Raw genomic sequence first — 19,250 nt, forward strand, 5'->3', positions numbered from 1 at the left:
AATAGACCATAAATTTTTAGTTGTTTATCCAGTATTAGTAAAGTTAGCCCTAGTTGAGCCAGAAAGATAAGATTCTTAGAAAAAAAATCCTAAAATCACTCCTCATCAGGCTTATGTTACTTATAAGAACATAGTATTTCTGCACAAGAAGAATTTAAAATAATTTTGTCACTATATGCCTCTTAAGGTGAAAAATGGGGTTTTTAATTTCAGATCTTTGAACATTTGGTTTTCGATGTTCTTTTTATATTAACATTTTAATAAAATCTGTATGCAACATTTTAAAAGATGACTTAGGGACTTGTTCAGGCATTTCCCACTTGCTTAACTTACCTGGCTTTTTTTTTTAACTTTTTAATGCCAGATTTTATGGCTCAAGGCATAACTTTTGGTTTTGTTTATCACATTCCACAAATCTATAATTCATTTAAACTCTCGAAAGCACATCTTAAAATACTTGTTTGAAATTCATATCACAAATTTTGACTTTATTTTATTAATTGATTGATTAATTTTTCATGTATTCTGAATGAAACTATCAATTTGTAACATTTAGAAATATTTGTGAGGTATTATGTATATCATATTTTGGGGAGGTAAAATAACAAGCTGACAAAACACATTCTCACAACTATTCCTGCCAGTATTGTAAAAGTTGCCTATAAATGTTAGCTTGGAGATGCATGTCTCAAGTTCCATTTCCATCATTTTGACACCTGATATAGTAACTAAATAAAGTTAAATTATCTACTTCCGCAGAAGTATTCCTAATTATTACTCTACTGCTAAAATACATTTCAGAAAAATAATTTTCTACTTCTCAAAAGACACCAATGACCACTGAATGGTCAAATCCAAAGGCCTATTCCTACTTTGCCTCCCTGATATTTTTTATTCACTCTGTAATGAAATTCTTCTTTCTTGACTTCTGAAATATAAGTTGTTAACCATTAACATTATGTTTTGACTGTTGAAACTTTGTGTTTTGAATCACCTGATGCTTCTGGGCAAATCTGAAGATTTTGTGAAGTCCTTTGTCTGATGTCAATGGGTTGCTGAGCTTCTTCCAAAAGAGATGGTGGAGGAACACTAAAGAAAAGATGGAAAAGCATGTGCCATGTGCTAACATTCATAAGGGGACTGTACAACCTTTCATAAGGACCAACAAAATAGTCTTTCATATATATATATATATATATATATATATATATATATATATATATATATATGTCATAGTGAAGAGAAATCAAGTTTAAGTAATCTTTTTCAACTTCCAATTTTCCCCAAACTTGTTACATTATCGAGAACAGAGAAATGATTTTTGAAACAGAAAAAACCCACATGTTTCCATATAGCCCCTTTCCTTCACAGGCCATATTTATTTCTTAATATTTGTATAAACTTTCTTTAAGGTACTATTCAGACATTATTACCTGAGAAACACAGTGAAAAACTTACAATGTATGTGTGTATTTTAACATGGTAAATCTATTAAGTTATTAATATGTCAAATATTCTACTGTTATTTCTTGATTTCAAATGCTTAGAGCTTACATTTAATGCACTATTCATGATTTACATGGGTGGATAGAAAGGGAGAAAACTTTAGTCCTTGCTATTCAAATTCAAATATCATGCTACATGTTATAGTCACTTTGGCTTTTCTATATGGGAAAGATATATATGTATATGTATATGTATCTGTGATATACACACACAACACATGTAATATATATATATATCTACATATCTATATCTATATAAAGTATATATGTATGTATATATTATATATAAATGATCTTTGAAAATTACTAAAGATCACGAATAGTACAAAGATAAAAATATAGGGACTGGTGTCAATGTCACATATGATATCTTATTCATAAAATATTGAGTCTTAGATAAAATTTTGTCTCCAAAGTCATTTTTAGGCTTGCCCATTCTGTGGCATTAGCTTCTGTAGATGGGGATAAGACTTATGTGTGTTTATCATGTAGTACATGCAAGAAAACTCACTTGAAATTTCAAGTTATTTTGTTGCCAATTACTAATTGAAAATTGTCAAATGATTCAAATAATTGTTTTATTTATGTTGTGGATCTTGCTAGCTAATTATCAACTAAATGATATGGGGACTGGAGTATGACCAAATGTGAAAGATGTAGTTTTTGAATCATTGTAGTTAAGTTTTAAATGTGGGACAATGATGACAGTGCTGGTGATGTTGTCATTGATATTTTAGTTTTTGTTTCACATAGAACTTCATGTCAAACAAACAAAGTTTACTTTTCCATGTGATAATCATGAATAACTTGAAAACAAAATCAGGCACATACCTTGAATTGAACTTGACACGGTGTGGACGTTGTGGACGTTCCTGATTATAAGGCACGGAAGCTGGCATCTCTTGGACCTTGAAGACACAATGTAATTCTTAGGTAAAATTCTCAATAATAAATTATTTTGAGTTACTTATTTTAAAAATGCCATTCTTCATATATATGTATATATGTTTGTTCACAAAAATATGACTTACAAAATATAATTTTTATAGTTTCTATTTTTATAGTTATTTATAGTACAACTTTGGAACTGCTTAGCTATAATTTCTTTTTTCTTTTTTTGGTACTGGGGATTGAACCCAGGGGCACTCAATCACTGAGCCACATCCCAAGCCCTTTTTGTATTTTGTTTAGAGACAGAGGCTCACTAAGTTGCTTAGAGCCTCACTAAGTTGCTGAGCTGGCTTTGAACTCACGATTCTCCTGACTGGGCCTCCTGAGCCACTGGGATTATAGGCATGCCCCACCACCCAGGTTAATTTCAGATGGTTCCTTTGAAATTTACTATACAAACACATTCTTGAGAGCATATTATCAAAATGCTCATTTTATTGTTGGGGAATCTGTATCCCAAAGAAGGAAAATAGCTTTTCTAAGAATATTGCATCAAGTCAAAGAAATATCTAAAATCAGAATGCAGGCCTCCCAACTCTTAATTTAGTTTTTTTCCATGTTATCACATTAATTTTTTATATACTTCTCACTCAAAATTTAAGAATTTAAGTTAAAATTTCTTACATGTTTAAGCTAATCCTAGATTTTGAAATGCTGTCACACATACATGCACATCATTAAAATCTCTCAAGAATCAAAATTGTCTCACTTTTAAAAGTCCTTTTTTATTTTACAATTTGTACTATCATACTCAGTATTCCAAATACTTTTGCTTCTCAGTGAATTTGGATTTTACTACTTATAAATCCATCCAATACAGCAAAACACTCAAGAAAGGGCACATATAAAGAGCCAGTTTTCATCACATCAATGAGGCAAATTTACTTTCTGCCAATATTGGCAGAGAGGTCCATGAAATGTTTCCTTGCCTCATTCAGTTTTATATACCTAGGTTTCTACTCACAATAGTTTGTAGCTACTCAAAATATAGATCATTCTGTCATGCAACGAGAACATCACACTAAATTCTTTAGAAAGGCAATTTCAACATTTTACACTTTAAAAAATCTAGCATTTTCATGCTGATAAAATCACTCTATTTTCTAGAAACTGTAGTAGCTTTAGTATACCATTTTTCACTGTGAAGTGACTTTTTCAAGGCTGTTTTTACACTCCAGCAGACAGACTGATGAGAAATGAAAAATCGTATCAATCTTCCACATGTTTTACTAATGAGTGTTTCCAAATATAACCAGATGTTTGGCAGTATGCAGTTTAAATGTCTACCTGACAAACTTTTTATACCTTCAGTACAGATAGCTGGAGTCATATTGACCCAATCGAATCCTTTTGGTTTTATGAAGGTGATCTCAAGAGGTTTATGGTATTGCATTTTAGGTATATATGTATGTATGTATATTTTTGAGGCAGGGTATTGCTGTATTGTCCAGGCTGGCCTTGAGCTCTTGGACTCAAGTGATCCTCCCACCTCCAAGCAGCATGCTTTATCACGTCCAACTTAAGAAGTTTATTGACACTCTTAAACCAAAGGCCAAAAACACTCAAACAGATAGGGCCCAAAGTGGCAAACACAAGGCCTAATATGAGCTGTCTATGTCTGGTCTAATAAATGGGAAGAGGAACATTATAATATATTCCTAAATAAACACAGCTCATTAGATTTCCTGCTTACCGTCTCATACTTAAATTGTTACCTAAGAGTATAAGGGAACTCATTTGCTAATACAGTGAAGAAAACATATTGCCTCTTCTCATTAAGTAATACAATCTACTTCTGCAAATGATTCGTATCTATAAATAAATATTTTAACTATTCACTTCAGAGGAAGGTTATTATTGGGGAATTATATTTTAAAAGGTGAACCTTCCATGAAAGACTTCATAATAGACTCCTATGAAGCCTCTTTTGCTAATGAATATCTTATGCTAATTAGGAACAACAATGATGCTCCTGATTCACCATCAATAGAGTGGGAGTTTATGTTCTTTACATATTCACCCAATCCATCCTAGTGACTAAGACTTTTTAGATGTCTGGCTGTTAGGAACACTGGCAGTGATAACACTACTTTGTACACGTAAGAACTGAACTTACCACACTGGCCTCACCAAATCATGTGCTAAATAGGATACTGTTAATAAAGTCATGGAAACAGAAGTTAACCTGGATGCTAGAATGAACTAATTATTCCCATAAGTGTGAGGAAATAAATCACAAATGGTATCCCAGAACAGATACAATCAAGGAGAAAGTTATGTCTATTTACGTTATCCACATTTTTATGAGCAATATTTCTACTTAAGGAATAACTGACAAACTATGATCTTTCAAATTATGGGCATTTTGTAGACATTTTATTTTAAATGAGTGAAATAAGCCTGTCGATTTTAAAAAAATGATGCTATTTGTTTGTGATGATAAAATTTAAGTTTTCACAAGAAAATTATATTTTTTCAACTTATATCTGCCACTGAGCACTTGACAGCTTAAAAATACTCAATTATATTTATGATGCAATTGCTAATGACATTAACATTTTTTTCCTATTGTATAATTAAACATACAAGCATTTGGGAAGATCAATACAGGCAGTTAGCCAATATTTTCCAACTGACAAATGCATAAAGTGAAAATTCATGCATAAGCAAAACATCTATTTCCAGCACAAGATAGACCAATGGATTTTAATACTACTAATTGTACAGAATTTCATTGATATGTCTTTAGATTTCATTTCTTTAGTTTTGGTATATTAAAGAATATGCACAATAGTTTGGGATATCTACAAAAAGTTTCCCTTTCCAACTATCTATATGTGAGAAACTAGATTTTATTCAATATACTAGAACCAAAACATCATATGACAACAATTAAATGCAGAAGCAGATATGAGAACCCAGCTGTTTTCCATTAAGCAAGATAAATTAAAGAACTCTGCAAAGAAATAAAATGGTTACATCTCTCAAATTTTGTTTTAGAAAATATAAATATTTTTCATTAAAATTTATTTATTATATTAACATGTAATCATTTCATTATTTTTGAAATAAATTAGTATATATTTAATTATTGTTTTAATTTCTACTGTTAAATATTGAATAATATACTCTATATGATAAACAAAAGCTTTTTGGAGTGTTCAATATTTAAGATTATAACAGTTTCTAAGACTAAAAAGTTTAAGAACCAGGACTGGGGTTATGACTCAATGGTAGAATGCTTGCCTAGCATGTGTGAGGTGCTAGGTTTGATCCTCAACACCACACAAAAATAAATACATAAAATAAAGATATTGTATCCAACTACAAATGAAACAAAATATTTTTAAAATTTAAGAATCACTGTTATATGCTCCTACTAATGTCATAGAAATTCATTCTGAGAAATTTACCTCATCTTCTCTAGGGTTTGGATCATGTTGCTGTGATGGTTCTATTTGTACTTCTGCCTGAATTGAATGAAATACTTCATCATTGTCTGATGATTCATCTTCTTTGTCCTTTGAAACAAAAAGTAGCATAAATATTTTAATTTTTGTTAAAATACAAACAAAAGTAACAACTGCATCATCATAATATACAGTTGAAAAGATTAATTTCCAAATTTTAAAAATGATTTAAACCAGTAATTTCTAAGAGTTTTGAATTAGGATCTCACTTAAAATCTGAGGAATGCTACAAATTGTCCATAGAAAACTGCATATAGAAACAGATTTGCATATGTTTTCAGGGGGATTGCTAACCTACTGAAGCTCATCTGTGGGATCCAGATTAAGAATCTCTGCTCTAAGGCTTGATTAACTCATAACCCTCAATAAAGCTTTGCATTTACTAAACTGTTAGAAACTCCAACGTTTGGTCATTTTGAGTAATAAAAGATCTATCTGTGGTATAAAGGTGTTAAAGTTCCTCCCTAATTGATCTCCAAGAATTCAGGATATTTTTTTTCTAGGTCAATTAGTATTATCCCTTCAAGTCAAAGAGGGTAATGAACACGTTTTTTTTTTTTTTTTGTGTGTGTGTGTGTGTGTGTGTTTTCTGATGGTGAGCTGAAGCATCTACAAATGCCTCTAAATTTTAAACTAAATTTCAGGTATTTCAAAAGACCTATGACTTCAAGCATAGATAGTTTCAATACTTTTCTTTTGTGATTTCTTAAGGATCATACAAAAAGATTTGAATGATTGTTCAAGATGCTAGGATCATGGGATTGGTATCTATTATTTATCAACTTTTCCTTCTATTATAAAATGGCTTGTCACATATATATGAAAATAATATATGACAATAAATATGTGTTATGTTGGTAATACCTGACTTTTGAGAGATAAATAAAGGTGTGGTTTTTTTTTCCCACTAATGAAAGCCCATTATATCTTCAGTGGTTAGCAGGGTTTATTGAAAATATTTGCATGTTAGATGCTTTAATTTCTGGGAAATATTGCCATTCCAGACTCATACTTTTCCTTCTCCATCTGCTTTCTTTCTCTTTATATTCTAGGAGTTAGAAGGCCCCATTTTGGGCCTTTCTTTTGATGCTTTTACTTTTTTTCATGTTAAACATGCCAAGGAATTAGCATTTGTTCAATTGATTCCATGTGCACAAACCTAAAGAATTCTTATGTAGATATTCAGACAAGGTTCATTTGTAATTACCACATGAATTGTTATTAGGTAAGTGGAAGTGGATAACAGTGTTTAATTTAGTATCATCACAGTAATTCTTTTACATAAATGGGGAAAATAGAAAGTATTAGAAAACAACTGTTTTTCTGATCTTGTCTAAAATCATTAATTTGCTTATCAAGCTCACAAACTATTATCATTAAAGTTGCCAAATTAAATTCAACAGCTCCATCAAATTGCATTCATTTATATTATAAGCTTTTGAAAGAATGAAGATTTATTCTTAAATAAGAGATGTTAACACAATGTATTGCGTATTTCAAAAGGGTGCAGAGACCAAGTTATAACTTGTTTCATGGTCTGTGCAGTTATACCATTGATTAATTTTGCAAAATGGGTGGTAATTCTTTTTAAACAAGTCATAAACCTGGTAAATACTGTCTACAAAATGTTTGGGGAACTACTTTTCCTTCTCATTATAATATGTACAAAATTTGTATTCATTTACTCACACAGTCTAGCATTCCATGGCAAGAAAGAACAAATAAAATAACTTCAGGGATAGAGAAATATAAAACACGTATCTTTGAAATTTAAATTATGAAAGTAATGTTTAAATATCAAAATATGCATATAGTATATCTTTACTGATTAAGGGGATACTAGATAGAAAACAAATAATTATATTTTATTTGGTTTTACAGAGGAAAAAAACAATCAAAAATTAGCATTTTACAATCAGTTAAAAATGCCAAGCACTCTTACATTTTCAACTTGTCTCAATTCCTCCTCATGCTGATTAAAGATGTCCTCCCATCTGCGTTGGCGCCTTTGCCTGCAAGCTTCTAAATCTGAGAGTTCAATTTCTTCATGTTTCCGTGATGACTTTATCCTAAACCTCTTTGGTGACAGTCTTTTTGCCAGAGCTTGTCTTAGACTAGAAACTTTTGATTTTTTCTTCCGGGCCTGTTCTGGTTGAGAGTAAAACATGTTTGATGACAGGTTTTCCATCAGGGTTTGCAGCAGACCAAGTGGCTTTGAATTATCCGAGTTTGGTGCTCGGAGCAAGTCTCTTGATAGTCCTTCTATCAGTGCTTGAACTGAGTCAACTGCCTGTGAGGGCTCTAGTGCCCAGCCCTGTGCCTGAGAGGACCCTTCATTTTGCTCTCCTATTGGAACAAGCACCTGAGTATCCAAATGTAGTGGCAACAGCACATGGTGGTTCTGTGACAGTAGAGGCAGGAACACCTGGGCATGTACTCTCAATGACTCAGGTTCTTCCCCCTCTGCCTCTGCCTGTGCAGGCTCAGCAGCCTGTTCCTGTACCTCTGGCTGTTCAGGTGCCTGGTTTTGCTCCAGATGCTGTTCAGGTACCTGATTCTGTCTCTGCTGTTGTCCAGCAGCCTGGCCCTGCCTTTGCTGTTGTTCAGGAACCTGATTGTGCCCATGAAATTCCTCTGGCACCTGATCTAGATCTTGAGGCTGTTCTGATGCCTGGCTCTGGATGTGGGCCTGAGTCTGCTGCTCTTTAGGTTCTGGGGTGTGAACCTGTAGAGGCTTAGGAGCCTCATCCTGAGCCTGTAGTGGCATGACCACCCGGACTGCCCTCCGAAGTCGTGGAGGTGCCTTCATCTGCATGTGCAGAGGCTTAGATGACTTAGACTTAACTTGAGCCTGTAGTGGCATAAACACCTGAGCTGCCCCATGTAGTCGTTGAGGTGCCTGAGCCTGCCTTTGTGGAGGACTATGTGCATTGTCCTGAGCCTGTAGTGGCGTAAATACCCTGGCTGCTCCCTGTAGTTGCTGAAGTGCCTGGATCTGTGGCTCCTCTTGATCAGGTAACCACCTTGGCTGAGAAGGTTCTCCATGCAGGACTCTAAGTGGTCTGCATCTGCTGCTGGTTGGCAATCTCAGAAGCTCATGAGTACAAGAGGGTCCTCTGAAATAAACAAATGATTGTCACACAATTTGAAACTTTAGTGGACTGGAGCCATTCAAGGAACTATTATTTTAAAATATATTTCTATGAAAATATATATTTTCAGTAAATCTTTCTGGAATAATTGCCATGTGTAAATTGCTACCATAAAAATATGTATGCAATTTGTTTAACACACCTGAATCTTCTCATGGTGTACTGCTCCTTAATAGCTTCTTCTCTTTCAAAGACCAGAGGTATCCCTTTTTTATGAAAGAGAAGGAAATAATGTATAAACACTCAGTGAAATGCATTTAATTTAATCCACCTTAGTTACTGTGTATACTCTAAATGCTCAGGATATAGCATTTACAGAGGCAAGAAGGCAGTGAAGAAAGTAGGCCTTCAAAAACACTTGTTTGGTACTTTATACAATATACTATCAGGCCCACTTTTACAATATAGTACTGCTATTACAGGCAGATTAATTTTTCTGGACATAGGAAAGAAAATTTGGCCACACAATTGCTACAATTCTAGGGAAAGAAGCAAGAAAGGGGCAATAAAAGAATGAGACAAGAGAAGCTCTAGATGGTTGGTGGGCATAGTTTCCAGCTATATGATCTATATGTAAAAACTTTGTGGCTCAGGATTAACCTTTGGTCTTTATAAGAAGAAGGTAAAACCTTCATTTTGGGTTTATACTTAATACATTTAAAATATTCATTTTTTTCTGTAAGTTTTGCTGTCACTACTGAACAATAGAAGCTTATCATCAAGAACTTTGTTTTGGATTTCCTATATTAAAATATTGGGGACACTATGTTTACATTTTTCAGGGTAACCTCTATCTAATTGGGACTTTTCCTATAGGTAATATTCTGGACATTTTGCAACTCCAGATATTAGGAAGTTATCAAATAGACTTATGGTTTTTCTGCACTCATTTTGGATTGGTTGGCCTCTGTAATGCTGGTCCAACAATTTCATCACTAGAAACATATAAATAATCTGGCTGCTCCTTACTTGAAAACAGGATACTTATAGTTATGCAGATAGAACAAGCACCACTATGATAAATCCTGGAGTTGATCTGAGGGCACCTGCTATCATTGTAGTTTCTCCGTTTCAACTCCATTGTTACCTTGGACCTAGCCTATGGTATCTGAAAGTAAATGTAGATGTGCCACAAAACAAAGTTAGAGCTTCCAGAGTAGTTTCTCCTAGGATTGGTGGAAAGCCATCTTGTCATTTTGAACATCAATAGATAAATTTTTCTTCTGTTAGTATAAATTAATTCCTTTAATTACATCTCATAGTTGGAGGTAAGTACATAACATGAGCTTTATGTGATATACAAACATTACTTCAAATTGGCAGTTAATAAATGGTTAAGTACAAACCTATTTATCTCCATAGAGTCAATTAAAATATCTTTATTAGGACATTTTACTTAAAATGACATTATCACATGATGAAATTCTATTTGAGACTTTCAATGTCTTCATAAATACAAATGCTTGCCAGATATAACTAGGAGCAATGAATAATCTCTTATATAAACACTCAGGCAAAAGTTAACCATTAGAATAAATTGTTGGAGAAACTAAATATTGAAGGCCTCAGACCTTTTATTTTCAACCTATTTTTTTCCTAAAATCAGTAAATTCTGATATCATCTGATTATTCATTTCAGTGAAATGAAACCTCATAGATTATACCTTTTTTCTGTCTCTTTTTAATGATTCCAGTAAGATGTTTTGTTAATGACTCAACAACATGGCGTTCATTTTTTATGTTCCGAACAAATGGGTGGTGAAGCATGTTTGCAGAAGTAGGGCGAAACAGGAAGTTTTTTATCATGCACTTTTCCATGAAATTGTGGAACTTGCGGGACCTAAAATAAATGAATAAAAGGAAAGAAAGAGCATTTTTAGGCTTGCCATACCTCTATCCACCCCCAACCCCATCCATGCCTCTCTGAAAGTCATATTTTTTATAAGAGTTGTCTCTAGTTATCATAGTCCTTTCAATCAGCCAATATCCTGCAGTTTAACAATATACATTATAAAATGAGGTCATTTAAACTTCAGAAAAAGAAAAGTATTTTCTACCCAAATAATAGCAAATATTTCAATGGCTTCAGAAGCATGTACATAGTAAAAACACATGTGGTATTTTGGCAATTAAATGGTTAATGTGTGTGTGTATGTGTGTGTATGTATGTACGTATGTATATGTGTTATGTGTGTGTGTGTGTATATATATATATATATATATATATATATATATATATATATATATATAGTCTGTGAGACTAGATTGGTCATCCCACAATAGTCATCCACTGAAGCCAGAATATTTCACTTACTATATGAAATTTTAGCTGCAGAAGCATGGATATAATGATACAATAAGAGGGTGCTAACTAACCAAGACTAATTGATCTTATGAAATGGCCCACAGAAAGGATATTGCCAGAAAGCCTGAATCTGTAGAAAGGGTTAAATTGAATTACAAGGAAGAATGTCAACAATCAAATCATAGTTACCATTTCAATCAGGAAAAGCAATAAATACTGAAAATAAAGCAAAAGCTTAAGGTACTAGGTCAACAGCTTCTTAGAGAAGAATTTCCAAGTTTAGCTGTCCACTACCACTCTGAAGGAACAAGTCCTCTGCTGTAGATCTATAAATCCTCTTTTGTTTCATGGGCCATCCAAAAGGGCTGTATAGCACAGTCACTCACTGCCTAAATAGGCACAGTGAGAAACTTCACAAATGGTTAGCATTTGGGGAAACAAATGAAAAATGCCCATTAATGACAGAACAGTAATGTGATCATCATATTCTGAAGGATATTATTTATTTCTAGCTGTCTGGCTATCTCTTTGGTGAAACAGGATTGATAGAATGAATAAAAACTTTGCTATACAAAAAATATTGTGTCAATATATTTAGAAGATTAACACATTTATCTTTACCATCCACTGGATTTGACAGTGGGAGCAGATTCCCGCAAAATAACGAAGAGGGCTTCCAAAGGCTGAAGGTTACACAGAGCTGCAAAGGGAAACAGATAGGTTTAGAAAGAATAAAGAGGGTACCAACAAAGCCTACTCTTCATTTGGGAGGGGATTCTCAGAGTTCTTTCACATATCCTGTTAGGCATTAAGGGATGAGTGCATACAAAAAAATTAAAGGTAGAGTTCATTGTAACACATTGTATTATATAAGATTCCAAAATTTCATATTACTGGGTGTGACAAATAATAAATTCAATTAGATAAGAATTTTGAAATGTGTGGTTGATCTACATTAGAAAAGTTAATTAAAAGTAGGGATAAATACAATCCCTTGTTCCCTCAATGTAGGTATTTATAATCGTAAAAGTAGAATATGTAGTTAAAGAATGAAACTGTCTGGTATGTAGTAGGTATTTAATAAATGTTAACTATTAATATTATAATAAAAACTTTATCTGGCATTTCATATCTGTGCCAAATTACTGGACTCTCATTCTTTTTCATACACATGGCATATAAAGAAAAGCCTATTCCGATATGAGCTATATAAATTAATTACCTCATTGGTTTGGGAATTCTGGGTTTTTCCATAAGTGTTAAAATATGTGTCTCACTTCACTTATTTCCTCTTGTGTTTTGATTAAAGAAAGCTGGCAGTGCAAAACTTCCCCAACAGAGACCATTAATGTAAATGTCATCTAACACTACAAGCATGTCATTCATGTGAGGACAGTTTGATATGAACAATTCTTAATAGAATCATCCTTCCTCTCCCAAAATGCATTCCTTAGAAAACCTACAGTGTCAAACAGACCTCTCAATATTAGGGGAAAAAAACTCTCACTAGAATTATTTTACTAGGGTGATATAAAGGCAATTGTTCAAAGTTCAAGCTTTGTTCTCAATTACATGAGTATAAATAAATAGAAGGTTCAGGCTTATAATTGAGGGCAGAATTAGCACCAAGCCAAAAATATCAGGGTCATATTTGGCTCTTTTAATTCTTTTACTGAGTCCAATCAGTCACCCAATCCTGTCCTTTAAACATATTATGAGTTTGTACAATATTAAACAGTTGTCATTTATTAACATTTGAGCAACATTCAGTCAACTGACAACATCTTCGGAGGTCAAGAGTTAGCACATAGGGCAGGCAAGCCTTTTTTCCAATGGAAAGAAAAAAGTCACAAAAGAATGGAGCATAGGGTGGGTAAAAGAGCTATGTCAACAGCAGCTGTGCATGGTTTCCTATGTGGCCTAATTTTAGGAATGTCAGTAAGTCCCCCCCACCAGCACATATCTCATAACACTGCTTAAATGTTCACCATTTAGAGGCCCATTCCTTTGAAACAGCAAACCTTCTTTTAAAAACACGTCTCTTAAGGGGTTGGGCACATATTAAACTTCTCTTAGTTTAAATTAGGTTAAATAATGCAGTTTATTCCTAACACATGTTGAGATCCGAAGACTTCTGAATACTGAAGAAATGAGCCTCTTGAAAGGTCAGAGGTAAATTTGAATCATGAGGTGTTCAGGAAAAGATTGACATAGGGCATGCGGGAGGGACATGGCAAGGAATAGAAGTCAGACACTAAACAAGTATGATTGAAAATATTAAAAATTATTTTATATAATATCAAGAAAAATGCTAAAATTGGGAAAGATACAGTAGGAGATTAAGGTAAATTTGCTGATGTAGACTTGACAAGAAAGGGAAGATAACCCTGTCCTGATTCTCTTTCAGGAAAAGATGTACATCTATAATAATAATAAGAATATATCTTCAACATTAGTTGACTACTAGCAATATTCTGGCCTTGGTTTAAAGGCCCCAATATTGTTTGAATTGCTACCCAGAAACTAAGGACTGAAGGTAGTCCTGGTATGCAAGAGTCCGGTTCTTCTCTTCACTAAAGTCCTTAATAGAATTTTTTCATTGAGAATTTATTCTTACTCTTATTTCTCTGGGAAAGACTTACCAAAGAACAGAGGGAAATCATTTTGTTATCAGATAACTGTCGCTTTTCATAGCCATTCCTTCTGAAATTATTATTATCAGAACTTGGAGGATTGCTACAATTAAATTCATGAAAATCACTTTCATGCAAAGTTAATGCTCCAGGCAGTAAAGGAGGGTGATGAAAGAAAAATTTTAGTGGAGTGCCTATCTAGAGTTGTTCAGGATCAAAGATCCAACACTACACATATTTATCCAGGCATAGTGACCTTATTTTCTGTCCGTGTGGGTTATGAATCTTCTGGTCCTCACTGGTCTTTTGCAAGAAGCTTTCCATTTGCATATTCTATGCAAGACTTCTCTGTACTTCCTCTGTAAGTTTGCTTATTGCTTTTTCCCCATGATTTAATATTTAAGACAAATATATTTCATTTTCTTTCTCAAATGAAAGACTTTGTGAAGAGTACTCAGAAACAATGGGAAAAAAGATGCAGACATGTCTCTTGCATGACTATTTGATACATTTATGTATCCTAACCAAATTCATGCAATACTTATATGAAATGTCATACTCTGCATTTAAGGAGAGAGAAAGGGACAGAGAGAAGAGAGATTGAGGAGGAGGAAGTATAAGAGAAGTGGGAGGAGGAAAAGCAGTCTGGTGCTTCACAATCTAACATAATCTAAGCATGTTTTCCAAACAGAAATCATTAGGGGATGATAAGGAATAATTTGCATCTCTACAGTTTCAATTTTATATGTGTGCCATATGTAAGTTTTGCATTTTAATATTTTCCATCATTAATATTTATAAAAATTTTTGTATATGCAAGTTTTGCATTTTAATATTTTTCAACATTAATATTTAAAAAAATTTTTTGGACACCTTTATTAATTTTATTTATTTTTTAATGTGGTGCTGATGATTGAACCCACTGCCTCACATGTGCTAGGTAAGCACTCTACCACTGAGCCACAACTCAAGCTCCCTCCATCATTAATTTTTTATTCATCCAACTTAGGTTCTTTGCAGTTTGGAGGGCATTAAAACAGAAACAGTAGGAAACAGATCTTCACAACTGTCCTAGCTTTTATTCAGCCCCTTTTTGGTATTCCAAGGAATATCAGAAATTCAAAAACTATGTTACCACTATTTCTACTTGAAACTCCCATTGTCCTTGAAACACAATGTTAATCCAAATTTATTAAGCTTGGCAGGTAGATGCTGTGCAGATGGAGCATGTAGGAATGTGGGAGCATATTAGATCTGCTTGGAGAAGAGGAAGCAAAGCCCCTACCCCACACATCCCTGAACGCATTTCCTCACTCCTGTCACAACAATACCAGGAATGCATTATCATTTTATACCTTTGGATTTAAATACTGAGGACAGCAAATGTTATGGAGCCATGCTCTAGATGAATATCAATCATTTACACTCAAGTTCACATTTCATTTTCCTACCAGAAACAGTGCCTTGAGAGGATGGCATGTCACTAAGTAATTTAAATGATGGGGAGGTGGGGAATATAAGATGAAATTATCAAGGGTTTTGGGGTAGCTGAAGGGAGGAAATAAGTGAGTTGAATTGCCTCCAAAGGGGAAAAATACTTAATTTCCAATTCTGTTGAGGATTGGTTCAATTTCAATGATCCACTGGTGGATTTTTTCAACTATCCTAGCCTTTAGCACTAGTACAGTGTGACCATAAACATTCTAGAACCTAAATATTCCATCAGTAAATATAGATTGGGATGCCTTTGTTTTGGGTTGCTCAGGACAGTCAGAACCAAATACTGTGAGGCTAAACTGAAACAGCACTCAGTCAGCCTAAATAAGGTATAAGAAAGAAAATCACAAGCTAGTTTTATGTATCCAAATTCAGCAATTATGACAAAAGCATTTAGTAATCACTGAAAAGGCTACCATTAATAGTTTGGAATGTAGTGTGACACCTGTGTGTTCAGTAAACCTGAATAGTACAAGTGGCAATATCATTTTCTTCCAGAGAATCAAGTTTGTACAGTATGTTTCCCTAGCCTTTAACAAATATCAAACATTTTTACTCACGTGGAGCACCTTCAGCCATTTCAATAGCAGTGATTCCAACAGACCATACATCACTCTGCAAAGGAAAAGATGACAAAAAATATGTAACATAAAATGGGAAATTGGGGGCTGGAATTGAAGCTCACTTGGTTAGCACATGTGAAGCATGCATTTGATCTTCAGCACTGCATAAAAACAAATTAATCAATAAAGGTAATATATATAAATATATATATTTATATATATATATATATATGGAAAACTGGTAATATTAAGAATCTTAATCTTTGGCTGATGGTGGATGTTGTCAACACCAGAGCCATTTCATAGTTTTTATATAATGAAGCTTCATTATAAATTAATATCATAGGAAGACATTATCTGAGCTTGATCTCCAGTTAGACCCTCAACACAACAGGCTGATATGATGGAATGAGGTTCAGTGGAGGAAAAGTTCTTCTTGGGTGTACTGCTAGTGTTGCCTTACCTGAAATATCAAAAGGAACTCACTGTAAAGAAGATCTAATACACAGATCCACAGGCTGTGTGATCTATAGCAAATGATTTAATTCTCTGAACCTCAATTTCTCTGTATATAAAATGGTGATTATAATAGGACCCATTTCATAAGACTTGTGTATGTGTGTGTATACATATGTATACACACATTTAACATATATAAATACACTTTATGTTAAACATAATTATAATTAACAGCTTCTATATTAAATATATAATATAAAATATTACATATAATATAAATATGTGTACTAGTTTATAAATTACATAGTGTATATAAATTATTAATATATTTATATGTGTAAATATACATTTCAGCTGTTCCTGGAATATATTAAACTTAAGCTGTAATTATCATGAGGCCTATAGAAATTGTTCTGACCACTATGAACTGTACTTTGTTTTTCAGAGTATGGAAAGGTCACAGGGCTACAGTACAATAGCTGAATGACTCCTAAATGAGGTCAATGAAGTTTTGGAATCCTTGTTTATGGTTCTTTCTTTCAGTCTTTTTTTGTTGGTTCTTTTTAGTTATACACGACATTAGAATTAATTTTGATATAATTATACAACCATGGAATATATCATATTCTAGTTATGATCCCTTTCTTAGGGATGTACATGATGGTGGGATTCACTGTGTTGTTTTCATACATGTATATGGGAAAACTGAATCTGACATGATTTCCCCATGGTTTATAGTTCTTCACACTTCAGTTGTGATATTCTAAGAAGTATTAATTTGACTAAATAGGGCAAAAATATAAAAATAAATAGTTAATGCAGGTAAAAATTCTTGGAAGGTTATCAAAATATACAGGTATAAAGCTCTATTTTTATAGCAAGTCACTTGAAGAACTAATGGTTCCGTAGTCTCCACAGATCCTAATATAGCACTGAATATGTTATAAATGCTCAGTAAATAATTACTTTGCAGATCAAGCAGAGGGCATTCAAAGAAATGGAAAAGGGATGAAACTTAGATTAATCAACTTCAAGTTTTGAGCACTAGGTTCCACACAGGGAGACCACAATGAATTGTTTGGATGACTTATGATGTGGAGAGTGAGTGGGGTTTTTCCAGTCTATAGCAAATGGAGAGTTTTCCTTCTTTCCACATCAGCCTTTTGAAATGTGTACATAGATGTATATTGTCCAAATTGCAGTTTCAGTGGAAATTTTAATAAATAGCACAAATTGTTACTTAATTCGACTATTCCACTGATTCTCTGTGGTTTTGGAAGTGAACAACATGCCAAAGGTTTTCTCTGTTACCCTGAGTAATCAAATTATCTGTTTTTTTTTCTTTTTGGAGCTAAGTTATTGTGCAGATTAATAATTGGCTTTACATTTATTCATTTTTAAGTTTAAAATATCCTCTGTCCCTGGATGTTAAAGTTCCATATAAAGCCACATAATATAATATTTTTAACGAAGTAGTTGCATGCAACATGAACTAGACATTCCCCCTCAAATTTGAATAACTCCCAATTGTCTACTTTTTTCTACATTCATAGAAAATATTATTTTCACATATACTATAAAACCACATAGGGAAATAGAGGCTAGTTTTTCCTCTTAGAGTTAATGTGAAGGGAGGAGCTGCCTGCTTTTTCCTATTATATTTTATCATTAAATGTTCATCAAAAATCCTTTCCAAATTTTGATTCCCAATATCTGAATCCTTATACTCACTCTGTAATCATAGGAGCGTCTTGGGTCCTCATCACAGTTAATCACTTCAGGTGCCATCCAGTATGGTGTCCCAATGAAGCTATTTCTTCGTCCATTAGTTCTGCTCACCTGGGCACTCACTCCAAAATCCACTGCAAAATTCAGCATATGTCAAAATAATTAATCAGGAACAAAAAGCTCAATAAGTTATTGCTTTAACTTGGAAAGCCAATACAAAAGCCACAATGGGTAACAGATTTTCATTCCAGCTCCGAAAACTTTACCATGAATTCTACTCCAGGAATACTGGGAAATAAGCTTTTGCTGCTATTTATGTTGGAATGAGACTCAGTAGTGCTATTATAAATCTACAGTAGGTTTGGCTGTATGTTTACCATGAATATTAAAAATAAAGTTCCACTGGTACACCCTGAACCTCTGAAGTGATAACATATGTAGTACTTGGACCTGCCACCAAGCTAGAGGAAGAATAACAATATAAGCATCATCTAAGAAATGTAAAACATATTAGTAGTTGTTTAGGAAGCTCTCACTCATGACATTAGGACGTCCTAATGTCAATGATAAAGAAAATTGAGTTTTCTTCTGGAATTTAGTTTAAATGCTTACACAAATTTTCTGAATCAGATGCAAATATTTACTGTGGTACATATATCTTAACTTAGGCTATGAAAGTTTAGTCTCCTATTCATCTGTGGGATACATTAGAAGAAAATATTTAGTATGGTATCCTCAGAAACAGACAGAAAATAGGCTGAAGTAGACCAGGGTTATTTATTCCAGAAAAAATAAGACAGGGATGAAAAATGAAGTAGATTTTCTAATTTAGAATGGTTTCCAGGAATCTAGATGATGGTGAACAAAATTGACTGAAAAACAGCTTGAAGAATTTAGAGAAAGAAAAGAAAAAGGAAAAGAAAACCCTGATAGTTCAAGACAGTTTAAGAAAGGTCTAACAAGAACACGAACACACGTTCATATTGT

General features: G+C 33.4%; 1 protein-coding gene across 2 annotated transcripts in view; it reads right to left on the bottom strand.

Annotated features, from left to right (window-relative positions):
* Window positions 1-19,250, bottom strand: part of Nrk (Nik related kinase) — a 121,917-nt gene that overhangs the window by 31,587 nt on the left and 71,080 nt on the right. For both annotated transcript variants that reach the window (XM_040283837.2, XM_040283828.2), the window contains exons 8-16: window positions 18,267-18,397; window positions 16,074-16,128; window positions 12,005-12,083; window positions 10,743-10,918; window positions 9,221-9,284; window positions 7,869-9,042; window positions 5,870-5,977; window positions 2,337-2,413; window positions 995-1,089 (exon numbers count right to left, since the gene is read on the bottom strand). In XM_040283837.2, coding sequence (XP_040139771.2) covers window positions 995-1,089; window positions 2,337-2,413; window positions 5,870-5,977; window positions 7,869-9,042; window positions 9,221-9,284; window positions 10,743-10,918; window positions 12,005-12,083; window positions 16,074-16,128; window positions 18,267-18,397 — 1,959 coding nt within the window. The remainder of the gene's footprint in view (window positions 1-994; window positions 1,090-2,336; window positions 2,414-5,869; window positions 5,978-7,868; window positions 9,043-9,220; window positions 9,285-10,742; window positions 10,919-12,004; window positions 12,084-16,073; window positions 16,129-18,266; window positions 18,398-19,250) is intronic.

The sequence above is a fragment of the Ictidomys tridecemlineatus genome, chromosome X (assembly GCF_052094955.1).
Source record: "Ictidomys tridecemlineatus isolate mIctTri1 chromosome X, mIctTri1.hap1, whole genome shotgun sequence".
NCBI classification, from domain to species: domain Eukaryota; kingdom Metazoa; phylum Chordata; class Mammalia; order Rodentia; family Sciuridae; genus Ictidomys; species Ictidomys tridecemlineatus.